General features: G+C 40.4%; 1 protein-coding gene across 5 annotated transcripts; it reads left to right on the forward strand.

Moving 5' to 3' along the window:
- The first annotated feature begins 1,594 nt into the window (after positions 1 to 1,594).
- csnk1e (casein kinase 1, epsilon) lies at positions 1,595 to 21,148 on the forward strand. 5 transcript variants are annotated; one of them, XM_054768303.1, is made up of 11 exons: positions 1,597 to 2,192; positions 3,586 to 3,683; positions 3,759 to 3,869; positions 5,064 to 5,212; positions 12,214 to 12,442; positions 12,558 to 12,728; positions 15,301 to 15,449; positions 15,520 to 15,718; positions 16,865 to 17,010; positions 18,661 to 18,717; positions 20,187 to 21,147. In XM_054768303.1, the coding sequence occupies exons 2-10, from the start codon at positions 3,608 to 3,610 to the stop codon at positions 18,691 to 18,693; spliced, it is 1,263 nt and encodes a 420-aa protein (XP_054624278.1). In that variant the 5' UTR covers positions 1,597 to 2,192; positions 3,586 to 3,607; the 3' UTR covers positions 18,694 to 18,717; positions 20,187 to 21,147. The 5 variants fall into 5 exon arrangements, with proteins under 5 accessions (XP_054624281.1, XP_054624280.1, XP_054624278.1 ...); XM_054768304.1 differs by having other exon boundaries at positions 1,597 to 2,172; positions 20,190 to 21,147; XM_054768302.1 differs by having other exon boundaries at positions 1,600 to 2,172.
- Positions 21,149 to 21,360: the final 212 nt, after the last annotated feature.

Genomic DNA, 21,360 nt, shown 5'->3' on the forward strand with positions numbered 1-21,360 from the left:
TTAAGACGAAGCAACCAACTGAAAGCATTTCTTATTAAAATGCCCAAATCCTACCATACCAAGCTGAGCTGGAAACTGTGTTTTTACAGACACGTTAAAAGACATTAGCTGTAATGTTTTACTGTTTGTTTTGATGTTATTATGTATCGATTTAAATTAAGTCTGTCTTTATTATCACTCCTGTTCAGGATGTTTTTCATTTATTTCAAATGTTACAAAAAGGAGAGGAATTTAATTTAAAGTGGAAAAGAACAAGATAATAAAGGTTCAAATGCAGTTTTGGGGTGTTTGTCATGCTATTCACACCATATATATTTTACTTTTCGCCTTAATGGCGATGTCAGAATTAAAACACTTGACCGTGGCACTTCCAAAATAAGATACTTCTAATGGCATCCCTTTTGTTGCTTGCTGCCGCTATGGGGCAGATGGAGACCATGAAAATTTGCAGCATATTTTTGCTTACCCAAAACATTTTATATTTAATTACACATTTACATTTACGGTGTTCCCTTGCTCTATCGCGGTTCACCTTTTGAATTTGCTGTTGCGTGGATTTTTTTAGTGCTGCTTTTTTTATTACAGGTTTGTATGCGGTTACAGGCCGAGCCTGGCCCTTTAAGAAGAAATGCACTGTGGAAAGTTGAGAGTCTCGCTTCCGCTCTATGCTGTCTGCACCGCCCATTGTTTTCTGCATTGTGATTGGCCGTAGAGCATTGTCAATCAATCTCCTTGCGCAGCTCTGCTATGCCTCCTTTGTCATTGCTAGCTTAATCGCAAGCTTGTAAATGAATCTTCGGTTCGAAGGAGGAGGACTGCAATACAGTACAGCAGAATGGTGCCCGGATGAAAAGGCGCGGTCACAGCAGTGAAATATGTGTGACTGACTCTAGAATTTCTTGTGTCTGTCCTGTAGGTTGATCATTACATTTCAAACAAAGGTTTGAACTTTTCTAAAAGTGTTTAAACGAGAGAAATGTGAGAAAATGTTATTGCCTGTCTGAGAAAAGTGTATGGTGAGCGGTTAGCCTTAACACATATATTTGTAAAAAAAAAAAAAAAAAAAATTGTCTACTTCACGGATTTCACTTACCGCAGGCTATTTTGTGAACCAACCCCAGCGATAAACGAGGGAACGCTAGGAATACTGTATGATGTTACTTGCAAATACAGTCGGTAAAACTAATATCAAATATGTTAAGTTTACTGTACGAATAAATTAAGCAAGGAAAATAATGTGTAACTAGCTAAAAGCAGAAAAGGGGTAAAAAGACAAAACAGGAAATAAAATATAAAAATGAAGGGGTGAAAGATAAATGTTCAAATAGGAGTAAATGTCATTGTATACTATATAACTAAATGCATAATATACTGAAATGAAATCAAAGGATTTGAGGACCCAGTTCTGATACTTTTAATTTTATAAAGTTGGATACATTTTAACATTAGCATTTCAACGTTTTGCTTGTGAGATTATGCATTTTTGTCTGCTTTGTCCAGCTTTTTGCTGTTGTTCGTTTTGAGTGTTTTGTTTAATTGTGTTTTTTAGAATGTGTTGCGGTTCAATGTAAAAAATAACTGTGGGCTAGAAATGGCTCCCGTGCCACACTTTGGACACCTAAATTCTCTACAGTGAATATTAAGTCACTATTTCACTGTAGCCTCTAAAAGTGTGACTACAATAATCCATTTGATTCTGTCCTTCGGCCACCGTAGTAACTCAGGTGTGGTCGCGGGCACGTCCGCACTACTGTTGCAATTCGGTTGCCGACCGCTAGAGGGTGCAGTTTGACCTCTTTCACCAATTCAGCGTGACCTGCTCGTCATCTGAGGACAAACGCGAGATAAAACCGACACGCCAACCCTGTTATAATGTCGTGTTATTAGTGTTGTAAATGAATTAGGGACGTTCTTTCGTGTGTAAAGACGACTTTGAATGATTCATTCATGCTGAAACGGATGACATCATTGATAGAGTGGCTGGTGTAAAGTGAGGGGTGTGGGAGGGGGTGTGTGAGGAGGAAGAAGAAGAAGAAGAGGAGACATCGTGACAGTGGGAATCTGGCACGGCTCGGCCCGGATGTAAAAACGGGTCTTGCGAGGCGATGAACCGCGTAGATGCGTCGCTATCCAGGGTCCTGAGTGACACCGAAGCATCAGGCCAGACGACCGGTGAGATGATCCACTATTAGGTGCGTGTGTGTGTGTGCGTGTGTGTGTGTGTGTATGTGTGTGTGGTGGTGGTGGTGGGGTGTCATGTCCTAAATAGGAGATTATGGGATTATCTAGATTTTTCTGCATTAATATCACATCCTGTTGTTGTTGCAGTCATTCTGCTGCAACACCTTGTTGTGTAACTGAGTAGAGCAGAGTGAGGTAATGTGCAGCAGTGTGTGTGTGTGTGCGCGTGTGTGTCCTGTGCAGCCATTACTCCCCCTTAAAAAAGAAGTTTTAAATGTCAAACTGCTTAAAGGTCACATGACATTTCATACTTGTGATGGGGAAGGAGTGGGGGGGTGAGTGGTCATTCAAATATACAGTATCTACTCCCTTGCTAATTCGCAGTTGGAACATCGCCCCCTCACTCTGGCGGTTTTTGAAAAATCAACTAATGTGGTTGACTTTGGCCTATTATTGGTAAAAAAAAACATTGAAATACAAGTTATGTGTAGTATTCTGGTCACAAGGCGTCAGTAATGGTCCATTGATGAGGCATAGATGACATTACCTTAACATTCAGCCATGAAGTCGGCCATGTCATGTCCGACATCGTAGAGTGAAAAAAGTTCTCCTCCCATTTTGTGTGGAAGTGGTACGTTTTGGCTCCTTACTTTGTCCTTCTTCCGCACTCCGTTTGAAACGCTTTTTTAAGTTTAGAATAAGTAACTTGGAGAGGCTAACTAGTTAGCCCGGTAGGTTGCTATGCCAGCGGCGGCCATCTCTTAAGTCCCTGCAGTGATCCCGTAGCCTGCTGTGAACAAAGAATAATAGGAGCGTAAAGGTGACTGTTGGGGTGTTATTTCATGTCTACAGGGCTCTAATAATGTTAAAGGCCGTATTTAGGAAGTCATAAACAGGTTTTTCATGCTCTAACTATGAATATATTCAATGTATTCATAGTGAGTCTTACTTCGCGGAAATTCACTTATCACAGTCGACTCTGGAACCAATTGACTGCGATAAACGAGGGACGACTGTGTTTCTCGTTTTATGCGACTGCATCGTCCTCACACAAATGAAAAAGCTGCAAGGATACATATTGAATACAGGAAGTGAACATATTATTAGTAATTGACACGCAGTAACGTCCAAACATGCTTCACACAGAAATGACCTAAAAACAACAGGAAAATGCTGAAAAATTCAAAATGCTGCAATCACATGAATAAACGCTGCAAGAATTGGCTTGTCCTGTGAAGATGGACACAAGTCCCACAGTGTGTGCTTCAACACGGAGGATCAACTTTCTTAAGCTTCCCTTTCCACTGGTATTATTTGTGTGAAGCAGCCCTGGGGACTTTCATCTTTGACTTTAAAGCTGGCGATTGATGAATGACAATGTGTGTGTGTGGGTGTTTCCCTCAGTGAGTTGGAGCCATCAATAACCATGGAGTTAAGAGTGGGAAACAAGTACCGCCTCGGGAGGAAGATAGGGAGCGGATCCTTTGGAGATATTTATCTCGGTGAGACTTTTGGAGGCTTTATCCGTTGCGCTGTGCACCCGATGCCGTGTGTCATTTAGTTGTCTTTTATGTTAGGTTCCAACCTCGCCACAGGGGAGGAAGTTGCCATCAAGTTGGAATGTGTCAAGACCAAGCATCCACAGCTCCACATTGAAAGTAAATTCTACAAGATGATGCAGGGAGGAGGTGAGCATCGCCGTGGCTTAAAATGACCGTCATCCCTACTGTCAAACACGAAGGTGGAGACAGCGTGCTTTGGGGCTGTTCCCCTGCTAAGGGTGAGAACCTCCTGGTCTCAGTCAGAATACTGAAGATGGGTCATGGGTGCGTCTTCCAGCACGACAATGACCTAAAACAGGGGTGTCCAAACTTTTTCCGGCGAGGATCACATAGTGAAAAATGCCACTTTGACATTTTGTAAATGTAGAAACTAAACAGTTCAAGAAAAAACTGCATCTGAGCATTGTGATATAGGTGAAAAGGCCTATTATTAGGATGAACTTTGCTCTTTTTTCCCCATTTTTGATGGTTTTTGATGGCCAAATATTTCCACTTCCTTCTTAATTCATCTTTGTAAATGTTCTTCTTTTAGTATTATGACTTTATTTGCATAATAGTTTGACTTTATCCCCAAAATATTATAAGTTTTCCCCAACCTAATTTTCAAAACGTTGTTTTGCTTGTTTGTCATAATATTACGACTGTTACAAAAAACATATTTTTCTGTAATATTTCAACTCTATGCTACTAAAATGACATTATTTTTCCTCATATTACCACGTTATTCTCATAAAAGTGTGACTTTAAAAAAAAACCCATTGACTTCAACTTTCCATAATATTTTGACTTTATTCTCATAAAGTTGAATTTTTTTCCGCAACCTAATTTCCCAAACATTCGAAATGTTTTAGTTGTTTACGACTTTTAACCAAAACCGCCTTTTTTCTTTAATAATTGAACTTTATGCTACAAAAATTACATTATTTTTACTCATAATAGTACGCCGTTATTGTCGTAAATTGTATTGAATGTGCCGCAAAACAATAAAAAAAACAGCGGCATGCGACAAATGGCTCCCGGGCCGCACTTTGGGCACCCCTGACCTCAAGCACATAACCAAAGCAACAAAGGAGTGGCTTGAAAAGAAAAACATTAAGATCCTGGAGGGCCTTAATCCCATTAAAAAATCTGTAGATGGAGTTGCCAAGCGACAGCCTCAAAACCTTCAGGTTTTAGAGAGTATCTGTAAAGAGGGCTGGACCAAAATGCATCTTGGGATGTGGCTCAGTATAAGAAACGTCCAACCTGTGCTTGCCAAAAATGCTTTCTCCATTTTGTTATCAGTGCTGTCACCACACAAATTCTGTTCCGTCCTAACAGTGGGTATCCCGTCCATCAAGTGGTGCGGAGCCGAGGGCGACTACAATGTCATGGTCATGGAGCTGCTGGGCCCCAGTTTGGAGGACCTGTTCAACTTCTGCTCCCGCAAGTTCAGCCTGAAAACCGTCCTACTGCTTGCCGACCAGATGGTAAGACCAGACTCATGACCACACAGTAGTTCAACAGGAGCCACGAGCTAGTAAGCTCCTCTCTCACACATTAACATGAGCAAAGGAAAACTTATCGGAAGCTTGGCTCGGTGTGGGGCGGCTTTCTACCTCCGCTGGTTATGTTGGAGATGGAGAAATTTCAGGGGTGGATGAATAAACAATGTGTGTAACAATAGCAGTATCAAGAACTGTCGTGGTAGTCTCCGTTCTGTTTGACGTTTCTTCCTTAGAGGGTGTTTTTCCTTGCCACCGTCGCAAATGTGCTTCAGTTGGTTTTCTTTAATGTTTTCGGAGCGTGTTTCGAGTAATCAGTTAGGCCCTAGATGAACCAATGCAATATGAACCAAACACAAACAGTGGTTTGGCCTGCGCCATATTAAAAAAAAGTCGAAAATGTCCATCACTGTTTTTCAAAGTCAAAGCTGATGTGTGTGAATATCTTGTTTTGCCTAAAACACAAACACAATAGGTCTGCTTTCAAGGAAATTAAAAAACATTCACATTTGAGAGGCTTTACAAATCCCAAAACGATTAATTGAATGCCAAAATAGTAGTCGATTAATTGGATAATTGAACTGTTGCAGCTTTAAAATATGTATAAGCAGTGCAGTAATCTCTTGTTTATCGTGGTTAATTGCTTCCAGACCCGACTGTTATAAGTGAATTTCCGCAAAGTAGGATTCCTTATTTATAAATGAAATATTTTTCTAGTTAGACCATAGAAAACCTGTTTATGATCTTCTAAATACTGTTTTTAACATTATCAGAGCCCTCTAAACATAAACTAACACCCCTATTGTTACCTTTATACTCGTGTTACCCAAAATAGTAGACATAATAAGAGTAAACAAGCCATTAAGACATAAATAAGACTCGTACTTGTGTGTGCTGCTATAAATGTGTTCCCTAGGGAAGCTGACAGGAAGTGACGTCACAGGTTCAGAGTTGAGTTTTAGCTTGCCGTGAGTTTTTATTAGGGATTTTTATTGGGGTTTATTGTGCCTGTGAGATCATTCAAACCCGCAATAAAAGCCTGTTGTTCCGGCGATCAAGTCTGGTGTGTGTCACCGGACATTACAGTACCATTACTGACACCTGGTGACCAGTGTAGAATACTACATATCAATCACAGCGCCTTTGAATGCCTTACATACTGTATGTATTTTAGTTGATGTAACCATTTATGTGCTTGAAAATGCTTCATTTAGGCCAAAAATATGTACTAATAACTAATAAAAGGCCAAATTCAACCACGAAACAGAATGATTTATTAAGTAGTGTAGAATGATAGAATGAAGCAGCAAAATTCAAACGTTGACGTGACGAGGATCGACTGTATTACGTATTTTTTTCCAGAAGCCAGAGATTCCACTTTACTGTTCAAGCATCCCATCATTTGATCTTCTTTCAAATGACGTGCGCTCATATTTATTTCTCTTTCAATATAATGTGAAAAGCAAAGTTTCGAGTCCTCCGTGAAGGAATGTCCCCCAGTCAACCCCAAGCTCAAACGGAATTTCACAAAAAAGGCTGTTGCTATTTTTAGGCTGGAACTAACTGGATCATTCAGACTGAAATGACTTGGGAATAATCCTCATCTAAACCTCTGAAGCTTGTTTCTTCTATTCAGACGAGGCTCATCCCCTATCCTAAATCCTTAACAATTCAATTTCGTTGAAAAAAATCACATCTTGTAGTGCTGCAGTCAAACTGTTGTGTTTTCTACGAACTTGTGTTTTCTTTGTGAGTCCCTGTCTAACCTTCATATGATGACCCTTGTTTGTCTTTTGTCTCAATTCCGCCTGCTTTTGCTCACTACACCAAATGGCTGTCTGAGAATTATTGCTTATTTTAATACATGTCTGGCGGTCGAGCGTCTATGGCAAATTATTTATTACCTCTGTCGGGCGAAAGCACAAACAAGAGATGCTGCTGGTGCCGGATGATAGAAATATGTTGCTGTTTGTTTGTTTGTCTGAAACAATCACATTTCTACCTCCTGACGCTCACAAAACACCAAAAACACTTATATTATCGCAATTAGCACAATTGGAATAGGTGGGCCGTGCATGAGCACACCTTAGCTGAGTCATACGATGCGATCGCTGCCCCCGCAGGTTCTAATAACCGACACGCTTCATAAATAACTCAGAAATAAAACACAAAGACCGTCCAGACCACGGCACTCTAGCTCTCACGTCATCAGTGCGACTGCTCCTCTCACAAGTGCTTAATGACAGCCGCCGCCTTGTACAAAAGAAATAACGAGAATGACTCAAAGCGAGACACAAGCTCAGTCTTCCTGACATCTTTTTTTATTTCAAAAAATAAATGAGTTATGCACCATTTGAACACGTTTCACTGTTTACCTGACAGTGGCAAGCGTATACATTTTATATGTCATATACTATAGCACTTACAGCCATGGCTGGTGTGCAATGCTCCTTCCTAGAAGGGCCTTTACAAAAACAATGAAAACAGTTAAAGCACGTATGATCTATGGAAGCCCGTTCCCGCCACTAAAAAAAAAAAATATATGCCAAGTCATAATTGAAAATCCTAATTATGAGATAAGAAAGCCATAATTATGAGATAAAAAGTTGATGTTATGGGGGAAAAAGTTGAAATTGAGGTGAAAAATTTAGCGAAAAAAAAGAAGCCCCTGCAGCGGAGTTGAATGAGCCCAGATACACTTTTTGATCTCAAAATGTTGACTTTTTCTCTCACAATATTGACTTTTTTATCTCATAATTATGATTTTTAACTATGAGATACCAAAGTCATAATTATGAGATGAGATAAAAAGTCGACATTGTGAGAGAAAAAGTCCAAATGATGAGATAATTGAGTCATAATTATGAGATAAAAATCCAAATTATGAGATTCCTCCCTGGAGCCTCTGTCACATGGCACTCAGCACATGCACAGTTTGTATCTCATAATTTAGACTTTTCATCTCATAATTATGACTTTCTTATCTCGTAATTAGAAGTCAGAATTATTAGATAATTATGACTGAATTATCTCATATCTCATATCTTATAATTATGACTTTCTTATCTGGGGAAAAACATGACGTTGCTTGGGGGTTTGTACTCTTTAGAGGCCCAGGTGTCTTTTGGCAGCACCGAAGACCAGGGATGTCTGATAATATCTGCCGGCCGATATCACTGACATAAAAATTTGATATTGATTCATATCGGTATTGGTTTTTCTGGTAACTCTAATGATATTACCACACGAGTGATGACGGTGTGGCCTGCAATGCCTTCGGATTGTAAATATGCAATTTACAAAAACTGTTAAGCGTTGCAAGGGAGGGGGTAAGGCGTCTTTCATTAATACTTTTAATTCTTTAATCTAATAGCACACATCACTTGCAGCTAGCACACCTGCAACAGAAAAAGACGCCCCTGGAGCAGTGCTGAATGGGCCCATTTTATCATTGAATTGTGTTAGTCCAGCGTTTCATACTGTGCACTTTACTACGTTCTTATACGGATGTTTGTGCCACATAGAACTGTGCAGCTTTCCAAATTGTATCATTGATAGATCATTGCTAGCGTTACTTTTTAATTGTGAACTTGTTGATAGTAGGAGAACATCTTATTGTAGTTTTTTGTTGAATGAATTGCTGAGACACACTTTTTATGGCACTTTTTATCTAAGTTACATATTGCATATTGCAGTATTTGTCTTATTTTAACCGTGTTTATTTGTCAAACGCATCCAGTGGCATCACTGTAAATTACATCATTACATCGATATTGGTAATGAAGTGCTGGACAATATCAGTATATGGGATATTGGTAAGTAAGCCAATATCAAGCATCTTTATTGGATGATTACTTGACTCCTGTGTTTCATTGGTCAAGTGTTAAAATGGTTGTTTGCACAGCACATGCAAAAATTGTAGGTTCTCCTTGCTGGATGACTAAAAGCTTTTCTGTATAGCTGTGTTTTTGAGGCTGGTACCCACTCGACTGGAGGTATTGCAAGGGGTAGTGCAAGCATTTCAGTTTCTTGTACAGTAATCCCTCGTTTAATTTACATAATAGACATAATAAGACATTTAAGACATAAATTCGACTTGTGCAGAGTGGGAGCAGAGTGATATTTTGGATTATTGTGCCCGTTGTGAGATAATTCAACAGGCAATCAAGTCTGACACCTAGTGATCAGTGCACAACGTCTTTGAATGCGTCTTTTGAATGCCATTTATTTGTACTGTAGTGCATTTAGGCATTTTTATACTCTAAAATGCTTCATTTAGGCAAAAATACGTAACATTTGCTTAAATATGCATACATTTTGATTAATAATAGGCTGTGTTCAACCATGAACAAGCATGATTTAGTCATTAATATATTCTTGAAAAACCACAAAGTGGCGAGTGACGGCTGTATAATTAATATTCAAGCAACACAACCACGAGCCACAGGAGCATATTGCTCCAGCCAGTGTACTAACATCTAAAAGTTCCTGGTAACTTTGGTGGGGTCACCTTGTCACCTTCTTCGATGTAGTTTGTTTTTTCCTAATACATATACAGTTGCTTTGTTAGCGTATTAGTGCTGCATGTTTAATAGTATGGCAATGGACACAGGACCCAATGAACGGACAGACTATTATTAACCATATATGTCATGGCATGTCTGTTCAACTTGAGAGCGGTACTTTCACTCAGAGTTCAGTGTATAGCTTCCCTGGTACAGAGACATTCATGATATCAATTTGTCAGAAATCTATAGCGAAGAATATCAAAGTAACAGGGTCAAAAATCAGTTTTCCAAAAAACACATTGAGTCACACCTCAAAGTAAACCCCTGGTTGAGGGCCTTCCATATATATAGAATTATTTTGCCATAATGCGCACATTCGATGACAAATAATGAGTCATTCTAATACTGTACACTGTACACATAGGCCAGCCATCACCAAATGGCGGACCTCGGTCCAGATACGGAGCCAGTGATGGCGCTTTACGAGTTCCTTACTCAATGCGTTCCATAACTGTAATCCACATACTGATATGCTGAAGGTTTTTAGCGTTGCCCTCACATATAAGTGTTTTAAATTCCATTTTTCCCTAAGGTCATGTTTCTCCTCCTCTCTTGTTGAGAAGAATGGTATCATGTTCTTGCGTAACAGGTTATTGTTTGCTTTATGCATCATTTTGGCGGTTTGGAAATGAACGAAATCAAGAAATTTGAATAATTGTGATTGTAGGAATAAAGGGTTGGTGTGTTCTCTGTAAGCGGCATTATGGATTTTCCGAACCAATCGTTTTTGTAGCACGGTTAGCGAGTGAAGTGTGCTTTTGTAGTTATTTGCCCATATCGCCACACAATAAGTTAGATATGGTAATACCAGACAGCAATAGAGAGTATGGAGTGGGGTTTTTTTTTGCGTTATTGAGTGGTTCTTGCCACTTTATGTTGTATATTTTTATGTGGGATTTCCAACTCGTTTTGTCATCCATTCTAACACCTAGAAATGTATTTTCATTCACGCTGCCAATGTCTATGCCATCTATTTGTATTTGCACATTACGGTTATTTCGATTAGAGCCACGGATGTTGAAATGTTAGCTCTGTATCTGTATTGGCTGTCCGTACGTAATTCGTTCTTATTTATAAGTTTATCTAACCTGTTGTTGAATAGCTTTTCAATGATTTTTCTTTTTTTAATTGTGGCAATAAAGAAACTGGTTGGTAATTTATAAATTGATGTTTGTCTCCAGTTTGGAAGATTGGTACTACTTTAGCAATTTTCATTTTGTTTGAAATGATAAATTACTGATGTACTGATACTTCAGTTACTACAGGTCACGTGACAGCAAGCGTGGTTGACGTCACTCAGAATGAGCCAATGAAATTGTTTGTTTGCTTGCTGAGAAGTGAATGAGAGAACCATGGCTTGCTCACAAGAAAGAAAAGCTGATAGAGAAATACATTGAAAAAACATTTAAAAGTCAAAGTAAATGGACGGACCGATATGTGTTAATTCTTCCAGAATCCGGCGCCAAACCGCTGTGTCTCATGTGCTGTGAAACTGTAGCGCTGGTCAAAAGTGGGAATGTGACGCACCATTATGACGCAAAACCCAGGTCATTTGAGAGGGGGAATCCATTCACATGTGAGAGCGCGGAAAATAACGCCGCTTAGAGCCCAGTATGAAAAACCTACGAGAGTCATAACACATTAATTTACAGCGCAGCGACATGCAAATGAGTGTTCACTGAGAATTGAATGGACGTTGGAGCAAAACAAAAAATAATTCACTGACGGGAGAGTTATGAAAGAGTGCTTCTGCTGAAGAGATCCTCCTCAAAGGTAAACAAAAAAAAGAAATTGCGTGACAAATTCAGCTACAACAAATCTGAAACTATAAGAGGATGTACTGTTGCAGATTTTCTGTTAAAGAGACACTTATTCAGTTGTTATTATTTCATAGCCTCATGTGTTCATTTTATTGTTTGTTCAGTCAAACCTTTTCTTATTTATGTGAAATTTGGTCCCATTTTCTTTGAAATGCAATGTAGGTGCCAAGATAATTGTGTTGTATTGAAATAATAGGGAGATGCAGGGTTTCATTACATTTGGTATTCATATTTAAGGAAAAAGGAGGTTTAGGTTTAGACTTTCTCAGTTTTTATTGAAGACCCTTGCCATAGACCATATACATACGCTAGCTAGTTCGTTAGCATGATTATGCAAAACCCGCACCAATTTCCAGGAAACCCTGTGAAGGGGTGAAATTATTCATTCCATTTTGGTTGAAAGCCAGATAAAAATGCTGATTTGTTTTGTCGTTTGATTAGAACCATCCTCTCCGCCCACAACAGTGGAGATTACAGTCCCATCAACTTTCGTCACGTGCTCCACATGGCAAGATTTTATGTTGCACCAGGAACATCCTCTACTGCCTCGTTTTTGTCAGAGCGCACACGACTGATTGCACAAACGTGTCTGCTCCAGATCAGCAGGATTGAGTACATCCACCTGAAGAACTTCATCCACAGAGACGTGAAGCCTGACAACTTCCTGATGGGGCTTGGAAAGAAGGGCAACCTGGTGTACATCATCGACTTTGGCCTGGCTAAGAAATACCGGGATGCCCGAACACACCAGCACATTCCCTATCGAGAGAATAAAAACCTCACCGGCACCGCCCGCTACGCCTCCATCAACACCCACCTGGGCATTGGTGAGATAACACCTTTTTCATTCATTCATTCATTCATTCATTGGTGTAGTATCAAGATCAGATTCTCCCAACCCTAACTTCCTGCCTGCTGCTCTCTTCTCTGTCTCCTCCACAGAGCAGTCAAGGCGAGATGACCTGGAGTCGCTGGGCTACGTCCTCATGTACTTCAACCTGGGCTCTCTGCCCTGGCAGGGGCTCAAGGCCGCCACCAAGAGGCAGAAGTACGAACGCATCAGCGAGAAGAAAATGTCCACTCCCATTGAGGTGCTGTGCAAGGGCTACCCTTGTAAGTCATTTCCACGAAATCATTTCACCAAATCCTACACCAGAAGTCAAACAAGAAGGCTCGGTGTCCAATCGGATCGCTCTGAGGTCACTCCATACTAATAATAACAGCATTTGAGGATTGACATGATGTGCGATAAAATTTGGGTATTATTTGTGACAAGAACAGCATGTTCTGAGGGAATTCATGGGAATAAACTAGTTAGTCTATAACAGGGAACTTAAATGCCACATTTTGCCTATAAACTGCGTTGCAAATGAATTTATGCCAGTTTCTTTCAGTCTCATGCACACAGCACACTTACTGCAGGCTTATTCCCTCGTGCATTCTTCCGTAACACGCACAGATGACTCTGATTCATATATCCTTCCGCAGCAGGAATATTGAGGACACACTGATGCAATGAAACAAACACTCCATGCGCATTTTCAAAATGTAAATAAATACGTTTATTTCATCATTATTATTATTTTTACAATCACCTTTCAAAACATACCAAGGACACTCAAAGGTCAAAAGTAGGGCTGTCAAAATAACACAGTGGCAGTAACTACAGTATGTTATCTAAATAATTATGTTAAACCTGTTTGTGTAATTAACGCATGCATTCCTCCTCTCTGGCTGCACCGAACAAAATAATGGTCTCAGAAAAGTAGCTTAAACAAACTCTCTTCTATTTGTCACTCAAAAAAAAGAGCAAAGGCCCAGGTTAGTTGTGGAGGGTAAACGTGTGGTATCTCTTAGTTGTACTATTCTTACTATACTGCGTTTGAAAAGAACAATGCTGTCCTAAATACTTCCGAGCCTATACCTGTAAATCCAGCCTGTAGCCTACTTCAGATGAATTGCAGAGCGACGGACACGTTATAGTGTGGTGTGTAGTATGTTTTATCTTGATTTGATTTTCATTTTATTTGAAGACTGCATTAACTCATTCAATCCCAGCCGTTGTTCAAAAGACGACCCCTTCGGAAACTATTTTGACTGATCTTTCAAGGCACACAGAATATTGTGTTCTTTGGCTATATAAACATAGAGCCTACCAAAAGAAGGATTAGACTCCCGTCTTTCATCAGAAAAATTTTGTTTTTCCATCAAAATAACAATTTATTTGCAAATATAGCACCACGAGCTATTTACAATTTTCACATTTGGAACTAAAGTGTGTTCATGCGTTAAAATTTCCCTACAATGCGTAACCTCCTGCACGCTACAATCCTGCACGCTCTCTCACTTCCTCCTTGCTGTCGAGCGTGTTAATACATGCAGAAGATCCATGCCGAGCTCTTATCAAAATGCACTTCTGCCACCATGTGTCCGTTTTTATGGCTTAAAACTGCTTGAAAAGTCAAGTCTTGCGTGAAAGACGTATAAATACGTCTTTGGGAGCGAATGTTCGGGTTTAAAAAAACTTATAAATAAGTCTTTGTTATTGTTGAGTTAAATGTATATCATCGTGTCCTGTCATTTATCTTTCTGTTAAGGAAATAGTTAAAATGTGCATATTTCAGACATTGTTGCTAATCGTGATTAATCATGATTAATTTATTTGTAAACTGATTATTCTGATTACATTTTTTTTTTAAATGTAAAATATCAAATAAAAAAATAAAACACAAACGCAGTAACAATATGTCGAAAAAGATGGCTTTGAAAAGTGATGTATAAAACGATTACAGTCATAGTTGGTATATTATAGTAAATTGTAGTAAAGATATTGTAGTAAATGACCTAGTGCTTAGCTTGTTGGACACAGATCTGGGTTTGAATTTTTGTTGGACATCTCTGTGTGGAGCTTGCATGTTCTCCCCATGCACGTGTGGGTTTTCTCCGGGTACTCCGGTTTCCTCCCACATTCCAAAAACATGCATGTTAGGTTAATTTCGTGACTCTAAATTGTCCATAGGTATGAATGTGAGTGTGAATGGTTGTTTGTCTATGTGCTCTGCGATTGGCTGGCGACCAATCCAGGGTGTACCCCGCCTCTCGCCCAAAGTCAGCTGGCATAGGCTCCAGCATACCCCGCGACCCTAGTGAGGACAAGCAGCATAGAAAATCAATGAATGAATATTATAGTAAAATGTAACTATGAATGAGCCAATACATTTACATAATAAACCCATTAAAATATGCATACAAAATATTGTTGTGTTATATTTTGAAATCAATTTTACCATTTGGGGTCACAAGGTGATTAGTGGTTAGAATGTTGTCCTCACTGTTAGGAGATTGAGGGTTTGAATCTCCGTTTGGGCATCTATGTGTGGAGTTTCCCCATGCATGCATGGGTTTTCTCCGGGTACTCCCAGATTCCTCCCAGATTCCAAAAATAGGCATATTAGGTTAATTGGAGATTCTAAATGATCCATAAGTGTAAATGTGAGTATGAATGGTTGTTTGCATATACTGAATGTGGCCTGTGATTAACTGGTGTGCAGTCCAGGGTGTACCTCATCTGGGATAGGCTCCAGCTCACACTTGACCTCTATGAGGACAAGCCGTATAGAAAATGAATGGATTGATGGAAAATTCCGCTTTAAATTTCCCCCATTTGCTCTTCTGTGTCTCCCAGCTGTGTTCTCCACCTATCTGAACCTGTGTCGCTCACTGCGCTTTGACGACAAGCCAGACTATTCTTACCTGAGGCAGCTCTTCAGGAACCTTTTCCACAGACAGGGCTTCTCTTACGACTATGTCTTTGATTGGAGCATGCTGAAATTTGTGAGTGTGACAATTCCAGTTTATCGGATTGCTAGCTTTTGCAGTTTTTCATGCTTCCACTGTGTTTCAGGGGGCCAGCAGGACAACAGAGGATGGAGACAAAGACCGTAAGGAGGAAAAACAGGATGAGGACCGAGCAGGAGAAGGTCAGAGAGGTGCAGGTGGTCGAGCTTTGCCATCTGGACCGAAACCTTCCGCAGCTAACCGAGTCAAGAATGAAGCGGATGTAGTTCCGTCTAAAGCGGTCACACGTGGGGTCCAGCAGTCAGGTAAGAAACAAAGCCAGGTGTCAATATTGGTCATAGTTTTATTACATTAGGGTGTAGACACACACACACACACACACACACACACACACACACACATTAGGCCAGTTGTTCTCTATTAATCATTTTCACACTCCGGCCTGATTTGAAATACTATTGAAAACCTGATTTACTTATTTGTCTGTACCAACCATTGTATGAGTTGCTGGCACCAGCATCGTTCAAGCATGAATAAAGACACTAACACACCTGCCAACCTTGATGAAATGTTATGAGTAGTCCCCGCGGCCTCTCACACCCCCCTCGACCTCAGAAGCACTGCACTATAAGTCCGTCGTGCTATGCTTGGGCCCACTTTACAACTGAAGTTCTGCATGTTCGGCTAGTGCAGTGCTTGTCAAAGTGCGGCAGGCTCCCCTGGTGGCACGGTGAACTGTCAGGGGCTCGTGAGAGGCAGGGAGGACTTTCGATATTAGTGCAGACCTGCCAACATGTATGAGTTTGTCGTACTCAAAATGCATCCATTTCTCAATAGTATTTCAAATCCAGGAGTGAGAAACATTTCTGTTCCCCAGTGGAGGCATGAAAATAATTTACAACCACTGGGCTAGTGTGAGCGCAATGATCTGCGCACAAGCACGGCAACCTTCCCTTCCTTGGCACGGAACGATTACAGCGCCAACGCACATGCACACATGCACACATGCACACATGCAACGTAGCTGAGTCATAGAAGGACTGTAATACACTCGCTCCTCGCAGGTCCTTAATGATAATGACACAATTCACGATGGACATAAAATTCTGTACAAAGACTCAAAATAATCCAAAAGTCAAACTCTCAGCACGTTCACTTACGCTCGCGAATAAAGACGTGTTGAAATAATTAAAGACATTTAATGAATGCGATAACTCCTCTCGCAAGCCACCACCTTGTTCAGCGAAAATAATTGGAAAAAGACTGGAAATAATCCACAAAACCAGGGAAAATGCAGTAACACAGCAAAATAAAAGTGATGGGAAGAGAAAACAGATCGTAGCATGAATACTGGGCATTGGGGGCCAGGAGAGGGAGGGAGAATGGCGCCCAAGTCCAGCACGGTACGGCTTAGCATGAGTACGCCCTTAATTGCATCTGTTTGCGTGCAGGTAACCGCTCTCCGCAGGTGGGCCGAGCAGAACGAGTCGAGCGAGAGCGCAAAGTCGCCATGAGGCTTCATCGCGGCGCCCCCGCCAACCTGTCCTCTGGTGACCTCTCAGCGCGCCTCGACCAATCACGCATCACGGCATCGCAGGTAGGATGTGTCGTGTAGCCTGAAAACGTTCAAACTAGAATGACACTGACAAGAGAGCTCACCTTGTCCAAGGCCAAACTTTTCCAAGACATCCCATCTACAGTTAACTTTTTTCACTTTGAGTTGGACAATAACCCACCAGCTCCATCTGCTGGAGCTGGTGGGTTATTGTCCAACTCAAATTCATTGATCTGCACCTCTATCTATCTCTATCTATAGAAAATTATTCAATAAACTACAGTATTACTACATTTAACATGAACTTGAACCAACCAAACCGTGCTGAAGTAACCTTTCACTCAATAAACTAAATACAGTGTTCCCTTGTTTATCACGAGGCTGAGGTTCCCAAAGTAGCCCGCAATAAGTGAAATCTGCAAAGTAGCCAACTTTATTTGTTTACGATTCTTATATGTTTTTAAATGCTGTAAAACCCCTCACCATACACTTTATACACTTTTCTCAGACACGCATTAACATTTTCTCACATTTCTCTCTTGTTTAAACACTCGTAAAGTTCCAATTTTGTTTGAATTTTAATGATCAATCTGCTATGTTGGACACAACAAATGATTAAGTGACTCACTCTGACCGTGCCGCGTCCTGGTGCCGTTCGGCTGTAGCGTTTTTGTATCCTTGTTAAAACATATTGCTCCTGCCGTCGCCCTCCTCTTCGTCCTACTCCTTTAACCGAAGATTCATTTAGCCGGTTAGCTCATTCTTCTTCTTCGTCTTCTATTGTTTATTGGCGGTTAGCAAGCAGCTCATACAGTTAGCGAGTTTGTTAGCGACTACTGACCACAGCAGGAAACAGCACAAAGGAGTTTCATTGACAATAGTCGACAGCCAATCAGGATGCAGAGCACAAGGGGCGGGTTCTTTCTTAGCCAATAATGACTCTTGTGGCTCTATATTTAGCCGGTTAAGTTTACGGTAAACCTAAAACAAAAACAAGTGTGACTGTACATTTGATTGTTTATTTCTCTGTTGACAATAAATTGTCTACATTTGGAAAGACTGCTTAGAGCTGATCCCCCACTGTTGGTAAGAGTTACGTTGAAAGACCCCCCACCTCACAGGTGTGCCATATCAAGAAGCTGATTAGACACCATGATTAGTTGTCAGGTGTGTCTTAGACTTTTAGAGTTTTAGATCTTTGAGTTCATCTCAAAAGTGTTGCGTTGATATTTTTGTTGAGTGTATTTCGTTACCATAAAAACACTAATATTTTTTCTTAAAGTAGAGAAAAGAAATCTGACTATCCAGGGGAGTGAATGTCAAACCGCGAATAGGCAGGGATCTACTGTATGCAGTGGTCCCTCGTTTAGCTCGGTTAATTGGTTTCAGACCGGACCGTGATAAGTTAAATTCCACGAAGTAGGATTCCTTCTTTATATATTCTTAACATTTGAGTAGTTAGAACATAGAAAACCTGTCTCTGATAAACACCACTGTGTGAGGGCGTACTAGCTTCTCCATTTGCACTGTTACACTGAGTTTGCATGCCTTCAACATGATGCACGCTTAATGAAGATATTTTCATGTCCTTCAATGAATCTTTTGAATAACAAAGTTACATTGCAGTTTAACCAAGGTTACCTAGTTTTCTTCAATTGTTAACAAACCTGTCGTTGTCACCTTCACCTCCAGGTCAGTGTGCCATTTGAACATCTGGCAAAGTGAATTCTTCACGCTGGTCAGAGGCAGGTATGAACCCGTTTGACACACACACACACACAACACACACACACACACATACAGTAAGTGTGTGTGATTGACTAATTTACTTTTAATACGCAGGGATGGATGGAGGGAGTAATACTAGACATTAGAAGTGTTTGGCTTAGACACTACATCATGACATGACTGGTGATACTGCTCTGCTCCAGTCCTGTAGGTGGTGGTAAAGCCCATGACAAAGGACATACCAACTGCCTCATACAGGATAAAAAATATATGAAAGTAAATGGGGGGCCACTATGATATTTTTATGTAAATCTTCACTTTTGTAAAAAGGCAAAAAAAAAGTTAAATCCATCCATCCATCTTCTGCTTATCCGAGGTCAGGTGGCGGGGGCAGCAGCCTAAGCAGGGAATCCCAGACTTCCCTCTCCCTGGCTACTTTGTCTAGCTCCTCTTGGCGGATCCTGAGGCGTTCCCAGGCCAGTTGAGAGACATGCTCTCTCCAACATATCCTGGGTCTTCCCTGAGGCCTCCTACAGGTTGGACGTGCCCTGAACACCTCCCCAGGGAGGCGTTTTGGAGGCATCCTGACCAGATGCCCGAGCCACCTCATCTGGCTCCTCTCTATACTTTCTGTCACTACCCAAAGCTGAGGATCGCACTGCCGAGGTTCCCGCCTTCGGCCGCCACCCAGCTCGCTCGGCACCCGACCCTTTTGGGACCCATGTTACCTCTTTGGGCTATGCCCCATGGGTGCAGGCCCGGCCACCAGACGCTCGCCATCATGCCCCACCTCCAGGCAAAAGTGAAATAAAATAATAAATGTAATTATAATATTGATAAACAATTAATTAATGAATTAATTTTTAAAAAATGCAAAAATAATTAATATATTTAAAGACAAAGCTTTGTGTTATTACAAACATTTCAGCCTTTTCTGTTTACATTGTTCCTTTTGCTCTAATTTTGTTTCTACAATGTGCAGCGGGCCTATAAAAAAATGAACCATGGGCTGCAAATGGCCCCTGGGTCGCACTTTGTACACCACTAACTGTATGGCCAACTTGTTTACCACACCTCCATCTGTATTTTATGATCATCTCCAAAATGTACTCCAAAATTGATGGAGTAAATCACAATCTTTTTTTTTTCTAATCACGACACACCAGTATAATGTACTCTTCCTTCTTTAATTACATTTGCATCTGATTTGATACATACACGGTTCTACTGCCTTATAGTGAGGTGTTGCTACAGTGACGATTATCACTGTTGTCAAAGCCAGATATACTTTGCATCATTTCTGTCCCATAAACACATCACAGTACAATTACAAACACCCTCTGCAATGAGACAAAAAAAACCCTTCAAGGCATTTACACCAAGGCAAATGCAAATAGTCCACAAAAATACACCATTTACAATAATTGATTAGAAGTCATGGCTAAAAAAGGTATGTTTATTTTTTCTCTTGTTTCTCCATTATCTTCCAGCAGCTGCAGGGAATCAACTACCCCTTGCTTTTCAAATGCATGAATGAAGGCATGACTGAGTGCAGGAGCAAGAAGAGGGTGCGTTTCAGGCACTTGAATGGGAGATAAATGGTGTCCATGTGCGAACACTGGTGGCCAGACGGAGCGGAAGTAACGCTTCAATGATGGAAGCCAGTGGGCCAAAATAAAAAAACTTCACAAGTACTGGCCAGCACTGCTTGTAGGGTGCAGTTTGAACGAGTGAAGTGACAGATCTCAAATTGCCAGATCTTCACCAGTAATCACCGATCCATCCATTCAGAGGCTCAACTTGCAAAGCAAAATATCAAATGCACAAATGTTCAGGTTTTTTTGTTTACAGCTGTGATAAACTACAATTTAATGCCAATGTTAAGGAGTTAAATATGCTGCATATTGATGCCTTTCATTTCTCGAATATAACAACCAACGTGACAGTCAGAGATGTATTATTTGTGTAATTAGGCGTTTCTTAGAAATAGTCCAAAATGTCTGTCTGTGTGTTATCATTGTACTTGTTTATCATTCTGCTTTGCCGATCAGACCAAAATACAGAATGCAGGACGTAAATTATTGGGATTAATAATCTTTTGTGAGGTATTGAGAGAAGGAAATGTGAAAAGAGGGAATCTCACTGAGTGAATGTTATGATAACACCTTATTGCAGTGTGTAAATTCAAAGATCTTGGTGATGTATATGTTGTACATACAGTATGTTTTTTTTTTTCAGAAAAAATGTCAAATGTGGCAATAACTATTTGCCAGAATGTACCAGTAACATATGTTGTTTTTCCCTTATGCAAGGAATCCTGGGGTAGGAAATCCAACAGAAAGGAACTCATGAATGATGATGTCTTGTGCATTTCTTCACCATAAACCAGTTTTGTTTATGATATTTGTGTATACTTTCAAAATCAATAAAAAAATACTGTACATACTGACATTTTACTACATCATTAGATTGAGATGCTGACAAATTCTAAGAGATGCAAACAAAACTCATTTTGAAAATTAATAAGCCTATTTTTAGATTAATTATTTTCTCCAATATGGTCCATTTTAAGTTCTTTGTGGTCCACCTACAGTACTTTCGCACACTTATGCACTTAGGGCAAAATGCAGTGCGCCGCCAGTCCCCGGATGTTGCACTCAACGC

Source organism: Dunckerocampus dactyliophorus, chromosome 2, assembly GCF_027744805.1.
Source record: "Dunckerocampus dactyliophorus isolate RoL2022-P2 chromosome 2, RoL_Ddac_1.1, whole genome shotgun sequence".
In the NCBI taxonomy this organism is placed as follows: domain Eukaryota; kingdom Metazoa; phylum Chordata; class Actinopteri; order Syngnathiformes; family Syngnathidae; genus Dunckerocampus; species Dunckerocampus dactyliophorus.